Genomic DNA, 15,087 nt, shown 5'->3' on the forward strand with positions numbered 1-15,087 from the left:
GTTGGAGATCTTCACTGGGGAAGGCTAGTCATCAACATAGGATTGAATTCCACCATGTTGGAGATCTATCTAGCTGGGGATGGCTGTCAGGTTTAATTGTATTACTTTGAATACATGTTCAAATTATGGGGAGTCAGGTTTAGGTCAAAAAAACAGATGGTATGAAACATCAGGTTTAAACCATGTTGGAGATCTATCTAGCTGGGGATGGCTGTCAGGTTTAGGTCATTCCACCATGTTGGAGATCTATCTAGCTGGGGATGGCTGTCAGGTTTAGGTCATTCCACCATGTTGGAGATCTATCTAGCTGGGGATGGCTGTCAGGTTTAGGTCATTCCACCTTGGTCAACTCTTCTGTCATACAATAAATACATGTGTCATATGTGGCAAAGGGGGGGGAGATAATATGATTTGGATACGATGTGTCAATTTCATGCTGTTCACCTGCCCCTTTATGTGTGTGTGAACCATAGAGATAGATAGAGCACTCTAGTGACCCAAAACCTCAATTTTAGCATGGGCAGCGCCATTGAGGACTTTCACCATTTTGAAGTTGTCACCTAGGTGTAATTTCCAATGGGTTAATTAAGGAAGAATCATATAATTCCATCACAGGTCAGCAGGAGGAACCAGCAAACATTCCATCACTGCATCTGGCAGTAAATCACCAAGCTTGGCTTTATACCTGTTCAAACAACAACCTCCAGGGGGCAGTAATGCACCCTTTCAGTTTGTTAACCAACTCATAGAAGTAACAGAAGAGGATAATTGATTACTTCAGTATGGAGATGGCTTCAAGGACGCAGCCCATGTTCTCACAGACTCCAGAATGGGACAGATACAAGGTCGCATCCTCTAACTGTCTCTATGGTGTGAGCCCAACTCACGTTCAGTTGTTTCTGAGTGGACACACCTGTGTTATATCCCTTTGTAACGAGGGATGTACCTGTCACAGGTGTGACCAATTTGCATATTTAACAAATCAAGTCTTTCTATTGGATAATTGTTGGATCATGTGATTCAAACTGTGTTATATTTAAACCCCTGTGTTTTTGTTTTTCAGGTAGCCGCCCACTGGAGGTCATGCAGTCCAGAGGCATGGTGGAGCCTTGGGTCGACGGGACCTGGGGTTGATGGGCTTGAGGAGTGCGTGGCTCATGGCACTGGTTGAGCTGCATGAGAAGCGTTAGTATGGACACCTTCCTGCTGGTTGACGTGTACGACATCATGGTCCAGTTCCCACCAATATCCAGCAACTTCACACAGCCATTAAAGAGGAGTGGGACAACATTCCACAGGACACAATCAACAGCCTCATCAACTTTATGCAAAGATGTCAAGCTACATGAGACAAATGGTGGTCACACCAGATACTGACTGGTTTTCTGATCCATGCCCCACTTTTGTTTAGGTATCTGTGACCAACAGATGACCTGTATTTTCAGTCATGTGACGGCCTTAGATAAAGGCCTAATGAATTGATTTCAATTGGCTGATTTCTTGCCAATGCCACTAGGTCATCGCTCATTCATATATTTATATATTCTTATTCCATCCCTTTACTTAGATTTGTGTTTATTATGTGTATGTGACCAATAACATCTGCTAACCATGTGACCAATAACATCTGCTAACCATGTGACCAATAACATCTGCTAACCATGTGACCAATAACATCTGCTAACCATGTGACCAATAACATCTGTTAACCATGTGACCAATAACATCTGCTAACCATGTGACCAATACCATCTGTTAACCATGTGACCAATACCATCTGTTAACCATGTGACCAATAACATCTGCTAACCATGTGACCAATAACATCTGCTAACCATGTGACCAATAACATCTGCTAACCATGTGACCAATAACATCTACTAACCATGTGACCAATTACATCTACTAACCATGTGACCATCTGTTAACCATGTGACATCTGCTAACCATGTGACCAATACCATCTGCTAACCATGTGACCAATACCATCTGCTAACCATGTGACCAATAACATCTGCTAACCATGTGACCATAACATCTAAAACCATGTGACCAATAACATCTGCTAACCATGTGACCAATAACATCTGCTAACCATGTGACCAAACATCTGTTAACCATGTGACCAATTACATCTGCTAACCATGTGACCAATTACATCTGCTAACCATGTGACCAATTACATCTGTAACCATGTGACCAATTACATCCTAACCATGTGACCAATTACATCTGCTAACCATGTGACCAATTACATCTGCTAACCATGTGACCAATAACATATGTTAACCATGTGACCAATAACATCTGCTAACCATGTGACCAATAACATCTGCTAACCATGTGACCAATAACATTTAACCATGTGTATGTGACCAATAACATCTGCTAACCATGTGACCAATAACATCTGCTAACCATGTGTATGTGCATCTGCTAACCATGTGACCAATTACATCTGCTAACCATGTGACCAATTACATCTGCTAACCATGTGACCAATTACATCTGCTAACCATGTGACCAATAACATCTGCTAACCATGTGACCAATAACATCTGCTAACCATGTGACCAATAACATCTGCTAACCATGTGACCAATAACATCTGCTAACCATGTGACCAATAACATCTGTTAACCATGTGTATGTGACCAATAACATCTGCTAACCATGTGACCAATAACATCTGTTAACCATGTGACCAATAACATCTGTTAACCATGTGACCAATAACATCTGCTAACCATGTGACCAATAACATCTGTTAACCATGTGACCAATAACATCTGCTAACCATGTGACCAATAACATCTGCTAACCATGTGACCAATAACATCTGCTAACCATGTGTATGTGACCAATAACATCTGTTAACCGTGTGACCAATAACATCTGCTAACCATGTGACCAATAACATCTGTTAACCATGTGACCAATAACATCTGCTAACCATGTGACCAATAACATCAAAACCATGTGACCAATAACATCTGCTAACCATGTATGTGACCAATAACATCTGTTAACCATGTGACCAATAACATCTGCTAACCATGTGACCAATAACATCTGCTAACCATGTGACCAATTACATCTGCTAACCATGTGACCAATAACATCTGTTAACCATGTGTATGTGACCAATAACATCTGTTAACCGTGTGACCAATAACATCTGCTAACCATGTGACCAATAACATCTGCTAACCATGTGACCAATAACATCTGCTAACCATGTGACCAATTACATCTGCTAACCATGTGACCAATAACATCTGCTAACCATGTGACCAATAACATCTGCTAACCATGTGACCAATTACATCTGCTAACCATGTGACCAATACCATCTGTTAACCATGTGACCAATAACATCTGCTAACCATGTGACCAATTACATCTGCTAACCATGTGACCAATTACATCTGCTAACCATGTGACCAATTACATCTGCTAACCATGTGACCAATAACATCTGCTAACCATGTGACCAATTACATCTGCTAACCATGTGACCAATTACATCTGCTAACCATGTGACCAATTACATCTGCTAACCATGTGACCAATTACATCTGCTAACCATGTGACCAATAACATCTGCTAACCATGTGACCAATAACATCTGCTAACCATGTGACCAATACCATCTGTTAACCATGTGTATGTGAAATAACATCTGCAAACCATGTGATAACATCTGTTAACCATGTGTATGTGATATAACATCTATTAACCATGTGACCAATAACATCTGCTAACCATGTGACCAATAACATCTATAACCATGTGACCAATTACATCTGCTAACCATGTGACCAATAACATCTGTTAACCATGTGACCAATAACATCTGCTAACCATGTGACCAATTACATCTGCTAACCATGTGACCAATAACATCTCCTAACATAGTAACCATGTGACCAATAACATCTGCTAATTTTGTGACCAATAACTCTGTAACCATGTGTAACATCTGCTAACCATGTGACCATCTTAACATCTGCTAACCATGTGACCAATGATATCTGCTAACCATGTGACCAATAACATTGTTAAATGTGACCAATACCATCTGGAACCATGTGACCAATAACATCTGTTAACCATGTGAGGTAACTGGGCTAACCATGTGAGTAGAACATCTGGTAACCATGTGAGGTACATCTGTTAACCATGTGACCAATTACATCTGCTAACCATGTGACCAATACCATCTGTTAACCATGTGACCAATACCATCTGCTAACCATGTGACCAATACCATCTGCTAACCATGTGACCAATTACATCTGGTAACCATGTGACCAATAACATCTGCTAACCATGTGACCAATAACATCTGGTTAACCATGTGACCAATACCATCTGTTAACCATGTGACCAATTACATCTGTTAGCTAACCATGTGACCAATACCATCTGTTAACCATGTGTATGTGACCAATAACATCTGCTAACCATGTGACCAATACCATCTGCTAACCATGTGACCAATTACATCTGCTAACCATGTGACCAATTACATCTAACCATGTGACCAATACCATCTGCTAACCATGTGACCAATACCATCTGCTAACCATGTGACCAATACCATCTGCTAACCATGTGACCATTAACATTTTATTATTCATTTCATTTGACTGATTCCCTTAACTTATGTAACTCATTATAGCCTTTGAAGTTGTTGCACTAATTTGTTCAGTGTTTAGATCCAGAACCAGTCGGAAGGTTCAGAACACCGACTCATTCCAGGGTTTTTATTTTGTATTATGTTCTACATTGTAGAATAATAGTGAAGACATCAAAACAATGAAATAACACATATGGAATCATGTAGTAACCAACAAAAAGTGTTAAACAAATCAAAATATATTTTAGACTCTTCGAAGTAGCCACCCTTTGCTTTGATTTGATGACGGCTTTGCAGACGCTTGGCATTCTCTCAACCAGCTTCATGAGGTAGTCACCTGGAATGTATTTCAATTAACAGGTGTCTTCAGTAGTTGAACATTTTATTACTCCAACCTTGTGAAAGAGACAATCTGACACGTTTTCGTCCAGAACAACTTGATATCGAAGGAGTACCTCTGGTGTGACGGTCTGCACAATCGCAGTTCGGCGCGACGCAACCATTTGACCCGAAGACGTGTTTCTACGCATGAGCTGAGCTAGCCGAAGTCGCCATGACAAGTGGGACTGAGGATTTCTATTGGAGAAGCAGTGTCTCCCTGTCTTCATACTGTTCTGTCTATGTTTTATAGAGGAAGAGGAGCCAGTACCCAATTCCCCCAAAATGTGCCGTTACAGCGCTCCCAAGTCAAGCTGTGTGTCTGTGTGTAAGTGAATGAACTCCTTAGTCATGCTGTTATGTCTCCACTAGGTGTCTCAGTAAGTATAACATGACATTGATGTTCACACTGAGCTGTCATTGTAATACCACATTTATTAAGATATCTAAAGCTATATTGCAAATCATGACATGATTACGCTATAGATAAGATATAAATATATTTCATTGACCTTTAACATTGCGGTTGCCACTGGTTATAATATGAAATGTTAATAGTGTGATGAATGCGTTATGGATAAATCATAGTAAATGGTTACTTCTGTCAATTTTAGTGGTTCAATCTGTTGTCCTGTTGTAACTTGTGCTCCCAGTGTTGTCCATCTTAAATCCTATCGAGGTAAATGATATACTGTGAGCCCTCCAATGATTCTATAAACAATTGTATCTGGAGGCAAAAGAGAAACACACACCTGTTTAAGGGAGGTACTGGGCTAGCAGAGTAGAACACCTGGTTAGGGGAGGTACTGGCTAGCAGAGTAGAACACCTGGTTAGGGGAGGTACTGGGCTAGCAGAGTAGAACACCTGGTTAGGGGAGGTACTGGCTAGCAGAGTAGAACACCTGGTTAGGGGGAGGTACTGGCTAGCAGAGTAGAACACCTGGTTAGGGGAGGGGAGGTACTGGCTAGCAGAGTAGAACACCTGGTTAGGGGAGGTACTGGCTAGCAGAGTAGAACACCTGGTTAGCAGAGTAGAACACCTGGTTAGGGAGGTGCTGGCTAGCAGAGTAGAACACCTGGTTAGGGGGGAGGTAGAACACCTGGCTAGCAGAGTAGAACACCTGGTTAGGGGAGGTACTGGCTAGCAGAGTAGAACACCTGGTTAGGGGGAGGTGCTGGCTAGCAGAGTAGAACACCTGGTTAGGGGAGGGAGTAGAACACCTGGTTAGGGAGGTACTGGAGGTGCTGGCTAGCAGAGTAGAACACCTGGTTAGGGGGAGCTGGCTGGAACACCTGGTTAGGGAGGTGCTGGCTAGCAGAGTAGAACACCTGGTTAGGGGAGGTACTGGCTAGCAGACCTGGTAGAACACCTGGTTAGGGGAGGTGCTGGCTAGCAGAGTAGAACACCTGGTTAGTGGAGGTGCTGGCTAGCAGAGTAGAACACCTGGTTAGGGGGAGGTACTGGCTAGCGAGGTAGAACACCTGGTTAGGGGGAGGTGCTGGCTAGCGAGGTAGAACACCTGTTTATCAACCCCTACAACAACCAAAAAAGTTGTTAATTATAATAATAATGTCCTGTTGCTCCAGTATTCTTTTTCCTGTTGTGAGAAGCTGGGCCAAATGAACCTGTTACAGTTTGCTCTGGGAAGAGGGGCTGATTAAGTGCAGTGCAGTGGCTGTGTTTAGACTTTTCACCATCACATCAGCTCTGAAAGAGATGTGATTGGTCAAATGAACAATTAGTGGGAAAAAGATCAGAATTGGGCTGCCTGTCTAAACACAGCCAACTAGTCTCTGTTACGATAAACCTGTTTAACTTGTTCTGTGTTTCTGGTGCTTCAGTGTAGTGCACACATTCACCACAGACAGACCCAACCCATTGCATCCATTTCTTAGTCCTGTCCAGTCCATCACCATGTCCACGTTAGACAGATAACTGCTGCTCTCAGTCTTTGTTTAAAAAAGCCTTAGGAATCAAAAAAACGGTGTAGCAAGGTGTCTGCCTCGGTTCAGAGAAAAACAACATTCTCCCAAAGGACGCAACGTGAAGAAACTGGTCATTCAGGGTGTTAATGTTCTTCACCAAGGTATACAGTGCCTTTGGAAAGTGTTCAGACACCTTGACTTTTCCCACATTTTGGTAGGTTAAAGCCTTATTCTAAAATTGATTAAATAGTTCTTTCCCCTCATCAATCTACACACAATACCCCATAATGACAAAGCAAAAACAGGATTTATTTTTTAAATTCACAATAAAAACTGAGATATTACATAAGTATTCTGACCCTTTACTCAGTACTTTGTTGAAGCACCGTTGGCAGCGATTACAGCCATGAGTCTTCTTGGGTATGACGCTAGAAGCTTGGCACACCTGTATTTGGGGAGTTTCTCCCATTCTTCTCTGCAGAGCCTCTCAAGCTCTGTCAGGTTGGATGGGGAGAGTTGCTGCACAGCTATTTTCAGATCTATCCAGAAATGTTGTATATCCTTTCCCCATCCCCTCGTCACGTTCTTTGTTTTTGGTTTGTTAGTTAGTTAGTTTATGAACAAACAACGAGGAAGTGATTGGTACAGCAGTCAGTCTGTTACTGTATGAGATCAGCAGGGAGGACCTGGTTTGTGTAGGTCTGTCCATGCGTTGACCTGGTGAGTGATACTGTGTGTGGTGGTGGCTATCAGCCGTGAGTAGGTGCAGCGGTCATAAGCCACAGGGAAAACCTGGAAGAGGTTTCCACTGGGGGGGTCAGTAGGCCGGATGCCCAGGTGTCTCATACACAGTCCCAGATACACATCCTCTATGTAGACGGCTTTAACATGCCTGGACGCCTCCACCAGCTTCCTGGGGAGGTCTAAGGTGAAGACATAGCCCAGGCCCAGAGCATAAGGTGGATATACCGGTTCAGGAAACACCTCCTTTGGAAGGTACCATTTGGAGTTATGGTCCCTTAGAACAGCTCCCCATCGGGCCACTAGTCCAGTCTGGTAGTTCTGCGTTGGAGCGTGAAGCAGCATGTTGACCAAGGTGTTCACGTTGAGGAACATGTCTGAGTCGATCTTCATGGCGTAGGAGGCGTTGGGGCAGCGAGAGCTCAGCCACTCCATCATCACCATGGTCTTGATGGTCAGGTTTTTGTAGCTGTCTATGAAGTCGCTCTGCAGCAGATCCTGGTGCTCTTTGCTCTCCTGCAGCACCTTCTCCTGGAGCTGCTCTTTCTCCTCTCCACTGGGAAGTCCCAGCAGGAAGAACAGACGAACCTCTCTGCCCAGTACCTGCCTCTCACTGCCCCAAGTCCTGCGGACGGCCTCACGGGCCTCCCTGTTATAGGGCGCCACTGGCACCATCAGAACCAGGAAGGGGTTCTGCTCCCGGCATTTCTCTGGCTCATCCAGGATGAAGATGTACTCTGATGGGTATTCTACATGGTACGGTCCTGGGGACACATACGGAGGAGGAGTGGCCAGAACTGCCTTGACCTCTGTGATCAGATTAGTGATGATGGTCAGTGCAGAGGTGATGGAACTAGTTTCATGATGTGTTGTGTTGAGTTTGATGGCCTGTTGAGTAGAGTGGATAAGTGAAGTCTGACGATCTGTTGAATTGGCAGACGCAGTTTCATGAGCGTCTATGGTAAAACCAGTGGAGTTGAGAGAAACTGCTTCGCTACTGGTGTTGGTAGAACCCGATCTGCTGACTGAACCGCCACGCAATTCTGTCCACCATTCTGACGCCCTGTCTAGTGAAGGGACCCACTCTACTGACCGATCGCCGAAGTAGAAGAAGACCATTGCTATGAGGAGCAGGATGAGGAAACAGCAACGGAAACGGGACCACCCGCAGTATCTCCTGCCTTCAGCCATCTCTTTACTGGGAGGAGGAGAGGAGAGGGAGGAGAGAGAGAGAGAGAGGAGAGAGGAGGAGAGAGGGGAGGGAGAGGAGAGGAGAGGAGAGGAGAGGAGAGGAGAGGAGAGGGGAGAGAGAGAGAGAGAGAGAGGAGAGAGAGGAGAGAGAGAGAGAGAGAGAGAGAGAGAGAGAGAGAGAGAGAGAGAGAGAGAGAGAGAGAGAGAGAGAGAGAGAGAGAGAGAGACAGAGAGAGGAGAGAGAGGAGAGAGAGAGAGAGAGGAGAGGAGAGGAGAGAGAGAGGAGAGTGAGAGAGAGAGGAGAGGAGAGTGAGGAGAGGAGGAGAGGGAGAGAGAGGAGAGGAGAGGGAGAGGAGAGAGAGAGAGAGAGGAGAGGAGAGGAGAGGAGAGGAGAGGAGAGGAGAGGGAGAGGAGAGGAGAGGAGAGGAGAGGAGAGAGAGAGAGAGGAGAGGAGAGAGAGAGAGAGAGGAGAGGAGAGAGATCACATTTTATTTGTCACGTTCAGTTTCTAAAAGGTTCAGTGAAATGTCTGTGTGCTTTGCTGCCTCATCATAGCAGGGCAATAATCCAGATCGATAATCATCAAGTCAAATAAAAAATAACAAGTAGTTACACGGTAGTACACTTATATGTACCGTATAGACCTTATGATAGCGACATATTTACATATTCATATTGTATGTACCTTATAATAGTGGCATATCTACATATTCATACAGTATATTCATGTGACGACCCTCCCACTCTGTCTGCCGTATTCTCTCTTTGTTCTTGTTTCCTTATTAGGATGCCGGTGGGCGGAGTTGGGAGGGTTATTAGGATGCCGGTGGGCGGAGTTGGGAGGGTTATTAGGATGCCGGTGGGCGGAGTTGGGAGGGTTATTAGGATGCCGGTGGGGAGTTGGGAGGGTTATTAGGATGCCGGTGGGCGGAGTTGGGAGGGTTATTAGGATGCCGGTGGGCGGAGTTGGGAGGGTTATTAGGATGGGTGGGCGGAGTTGGGAGGGTTATTAGGATGCCGGTGGGCGGAGTTGGGAGGGTTATTAGGATGCCGGTGGGCGGAGTTGGGAGGGTTATTAGGATGCCGGTGGGCGGAGTTGGGAGGGTCGTCAGCTACATGGGAAACACCTGGGCCCGGCGTCTCCCAGGATAAATACACCACTTCCCCATTCATGGAGGGACTCTCTCCATGCAGACACACCTGGGCCCGGTGTCTCCCAGGATAAATACACCACTTCCCCATTCATGGAGGAGACTCTCTCCATGCAGACACACCTGGGCCCGGGTGTCTCCCAGGATAAATACACCACTTCCCCATTCATGGAGGAGACTCTCTCCTTGCAGACACACCTGGGCCCGGGTGTCTCCCAGGATAAATACACCACTTCCCCATTCATGGAGGAGACTCTCTCCATGCAGACACACCTGGGCCCGGTGTCTCCCAGGATAAATACACCACTTCCCCATTCATGGAGGAGACTCTCTCCATGCAGACACACCTGGGCCCGGTGTCTCCCAGGATAAATACACCACTTCTCCATTCATGGAGGAGACTCTCTCCATGCAGACACACCTGGGCCCGGTGTCTCCCAGGATAAATACACCACTTCCCCATTCATGGAGGAGACTCTCTCCATGCAGACACACCTGGGCCCGGTGTCTCCCAGGATAAATACACCACTTCCCCATTCATGGAGGAGACTCTCTCCATGCAGACACACCTGGGCCCGGTGTCTCCCAGGATAAATACACCACTTCCCCATTCATGGAGGAGACTCTCTCCATGCAGACACACCTGGGCCCGGTGTCTCCCAGGATAAATACACCACTTCCCCATTCATGGAGGAGACTCTCTCCATGCAGACACACCTGGGCCCGGTGTCTCCCAGGATAAATACACCACTTCCCCATTCATGGAGGAGACTCTCTCCATGCAGACACCTTTATAGATTTTGTTGTGTATCTTGGTGGTTTTTTGGTTGTTTGCTTTGGCACCTTTCAACACCCTGCATTATCACATTCATGCAGAACACTCACTTACACTACTGATTACTGATTACACACACCATTGTATATTGTACTTAGTTTACTTTAGTTAATAAATATATATTTTGTTATTCCTTATCTCCACGTTGTCTCCCTTTTGTTACGGGCTTTGAGCGGGTTCGTGACAATGCATTATATTAATGGCATATCTACATATTCATACATTGATTCATGTGCTTGTCTGACTTGCCTAGTTAAATACAGGTTAAATAAATACACAATCTTTTGACTTGACATTTGTTTGGAAAGAGGAATGGAACATGAGACCATCCCTTCCTCGCATAGTGTCACGTCCTGACCATAGAAAGGTTGTTCTAGTTTATATTTTCTATGGTAGAGTAGGTCAGGGCGTGACTGGGAGATTGTTCTAGTTTATATTTTCTATGGTAGAGTAGGTCAGGGTGTGACTAGGGGGGTTGTTCTAGTTTATATTTTCTATGGTAGAGTAGGTCAGGGTGTGACTAGGGGGGTTGTTCTAGTTTATATTTTCTATGGTAGAGTAGGTCAGGGTGTGACTGGGGGGGTTGTTCTAGTTTATATTTTCTATGGTAGAGTAGGTCAGGGTGTGACTAGGGGGTTGTTCTAGTTTATATTTTCTATGGTAGAGTAGGTCAGGGTGTGACTGGGGTGTTGTTCTAGTTTATATTTTCTATGGTAGAGTAGGTCAGGGCGTGACTGGGGGGTTGTTCTAGTTTATATTTTCTATGGTAGAGTAGGTCAGGGCGTGACTGGGGGATTGTTCTAGTTTATATTTTCTATGTGGGGTTCTAGGTTTGATTTTCTATGTTGGTGATTTGTATGATTCCCAATTAGAGGCAGCTGGTTATCGTTGTCTCTAATTGGGGATCATACCTAAGTTACATTTTTCCAGTTGTTTTTTTATTTTTATTTTTATCTCACCTTTATTTAACCAGGTAGGCCAGTTGAGAACAAGTTCTCATTTACAACTGCGACCTGGCCAAGATAAAGCATAGCAGTGTGAACAGACAACACAGAGTTACACATGGAGTAAACAATTAACAAGTCAATAACACAGTAGAAAAAAAGAGAGTCTATATACATTGTGTGCAACAGGCATGAGGAGGTCGTTTATGGGTTATGGGATATTGTTTATGTTTAGTTGCCTGTTAGCACTGCATTGTCGTCACAGTTCCTTTATTCTTTATTGTTTTTTGTTTTTTCTAAGTCTCACATCTTTAATAAATTATGTTATCCGACCATTTTTACGAAGATCGTGACACGTAGGACTCTGGTCAAAAGTAGTGCACTATATAGGGAATAGGGTGCTATAGGACTCTGGTCTAAAGTAGTGCACTATATAGGGAATAGGGTGCTATAGGACTCTGGTCTAAAGTAGTGCACTATATAGGGAATAGGGTGCTATAGGACTCTGGTCTAAAGTAGTGCACTATATAGGGAATAGGGTGCTATAGGACTCTGGTCTAAAGTAGTGCACTATATAGGGAATAGGGTGCTATAGGACTCTGGTCTAAAGTAGTGCACTATATAGGGAATAGGGTGCTATAGGACTCTGGTCAAAAGTAGTGCACTATATAGGGAATCGGGTGCTATAGGACTCTGGTCTAAAGTAGTGCACTATATAGGGAATAGGGTGCTATAGGACTCTGGTCAAAAGTAGTGCACTATATAGGGAATAGGGTGCTATAAGACTCTGGTCTAAAGTAGTGCACTATATAGGGAATAGGGTGCTATAGGACTCTGGTCTAAAGTAGTGCCTGGTCTAAATAGGGAATAGGGTGCTATAGGACTCTGGTCTAAAGTAGTGCACTATATAGGGAATAGGGTGCTATAGGACTCTGGTCTAAAAGTATAGGGAAGTGCCTAAAGTAGTGCACTATATAGGGAATAGGGTGCTATAGGACTCTGGTCTAAAGTAGTGCACTATATAGGGAATAGGGTGCTATAGGACTCTGGTCTAAAGTAGTGCACTATATAGGGAATAGGGTGCTATAGGACTCTGGTCTAAAGTAGTGCACTATATAGGGAATAGGGTGCTATAGGACTCTGGTCTAAAGTAGTGCCCTATATAGGGAATAGGGTGCTATAGGACTCTGGTCTAAAGTAGTGCCCTATATAGGGAATAGGGTGCTATAGGACTCTGGTCTAAAGTAGTCTATATAGGGAATAGGGTGCTATAGGAAAGTGCTACTCTATAGTAGTGCCCTATATAGGGAATAGGGTGCTATAGGACTCTGGTCTAAAGTAGTGCCCTATATAGGGAATAGGGTGCTATAGGACTCTGGTCTAAAGTAGTGCCCTATATAGGGAATAGGGTGCTATAAGACTCTGGTCTAAAGTAGTGCCCTATATAGGGAATAGGGTGCTATAGTACAGTCTAGGCTGGTTTATAAATGTTGGTATGAAAATGTCCATGCAGCTATATAGTGATTTGACATTGTAACATTTATCTTGTATTTATTTCTAGAGCAGGGATGTATTGTAAATTATAATGTTCACAATTCTAACATCCTTCTTCTTCTTTGATTCATATATAAATAATAATAATATGTGATTTGTAGAAGTTCCTTGTAAAAGAAGATATTGGTCTCAGTGGGACTCAATTGTACAACAACGTTGCATTTTGACTCCTGGACTGATAGTTAGTTGGACGTTAAAATACCTGAGCTGAGCATTGAGAACCAAGCGTCCTCCTACATGTGGACTACAGTTCCTGTGAAAACACCTGCGTTCCGTGCGTACAGTGACGTCCTGTAGAATTCCTTCAGTATGACTGTTTTGTTACTTTGAATTTGAATACGTCAAACTATAGTAAAAAAAACAGATGGATATGAAACATGAAAATACACGTACCTCGTTCCTCCTTTCTTAGTGCCATCTTCCACCATGTTGGAGATCTATCTAGCTGGGGATGGCTGTCAGGCAGGTAGGAAGGTTTCACTAATCCCTCTTCGGTCAACTCTTGTTGTTTCATACTCATGCAGGCAGGTAGGAAGGTGTAAGGTAGTCCAAACCTCAGTCAATTAATGTTGTATCATACAACAACTACATGTAATGGCAGAAGGCAGCCGTGGCCAAAGATTGCTTCTGCTCCACCAGTATTTCCAGTTTGTTAACTCTCCTGCGACTAAATGATAAGTAAAACCGTTCCCACCTGGGGTAAAGTGAATGTGCAACTAGTTAGGGTGTGGCTTAACTGGCTCCCTACTCCCTATAGAGGACAAGGCTCCCGACTCTCTATAGAGGACAAGGCTCTCTACTCCCTATATAGAGGACAAGGCACCCGACACCCTTGGTATTTTACCAAGTAGGGCTATCTTCTGTATACCACCCCTACCTTGTCACAACACAACTGATTGGCTCAAATGCATTAAGAAGGAAAGAAATTCCACAAATTAACTTTTAACAAGGCACACCTGTTAATTGAAATGCATTCCAGGTGACTACCTCATGAAGCTGGTTGAGAGAATGCCAAGAGTGTGCAGAGCTGTCATCAAGGCAAAGGGTGGCTACTTTGAAGAATCTAAAATATATTTAGATTTGTTTCACACTTTTTTGGTTACTACAGAATTCAATATGTGTTATTTCATAGTTTTGATGTCTTCACTATTATTCCACAATGTAGAAAATAGTTTTTAAAAAATAAAGAAAAACCCTTGAATGAGTCGGTGTGTCCAAACTTTTGCCTGGTACTGTATATAAAGATCTGTTTTGATGATACTGGCACACTCACTCCTTTCAGATGGATCATGTATTCTCTCAGCACTTCTCAGAATATTCTATGTCTGAGGTGTGTGTATGCTTCACATGGTAACCAGTGGGATGTCGAGACACAAAAAAACATGTGTCCCAGGAAGTAGTTTGAGGGGTTTAGTCTAGTTTATTCCATTCCACTAGTACCCAAGCTGTGCGTCTCTATGGCTTCCTACTGTGTTGTCACAATGGTATTGTCTCTAGAGCTCTCCACTATTGTCATGGGGAACATGTAAATCCTTCTAGGTAACCATGGCGCCCTGGTCTCTACCTGCTGGAAGGCCACACCTTCATCTCATTTTTCACTGCAACGGGAGACCTTGTCTCATACTTCCTCTTATAGAGGTGTGTGTGTGTGTGTGTGTGTGTGTGTGTGTGTGTGTGTGTGTGTGTGTGTGTGTGTGTGTGTGTGTGCGCACGCGTTCGTACGTG

At 44.0% G+C, this 15,087-nt stretch overlaps 1 protein-coding gene across 1 annotated transcript; it reads right to left on the reverse strand.

Annotated features, from left to right (window-relative positions):
* Positions 1-7,542: 7,542 nt before the first annotated feature.
* Positions 7,543-13,893, reverse strand: LOC121845952 (beta-1,3-galactosyltransferase 1). The gene is made up of 2 exons (XM_042318467.1): positions 13,756-13,893; positions 7,543-8,885 (listed from the first exon to the last, which is right to left on the reverse strand). The coding sequence occupies exons 1-2, from the start codon at positions 13,788-13,790 to the stop codon at positions 7,619-7,621; spliced, it is 1,302 nt and encodes a 433-aa protein (XP_042174401.1). The 5' UTR covers positions 13,791-13,893; the 3' UTR covers positions 7,543-7,618.
* Positions 13,894-15,087: the final 1,194 nt, after the last annotated feature.

The sequence above is a fragment of the Oncorhynchus tshawytscha genome, unplaced genomic scaffold, assembly GCF_018296145.1.
Source record: "Oncorhynchus tshawytscha isolate Ot180627B unplaced genomic scaffold, Otsh_v2.0 Un_scaffold_1349_pilon_pilon, whole genome shotgun sequence".
Classification (NCBI taxonomy): domain Eukaryota; kingdom Metazoa; phylum Chordata; class Actinopteri; order Salmoniformes; family Salmonidae; genus Oncorhynchus; species Oncorhynchus tshawytscha.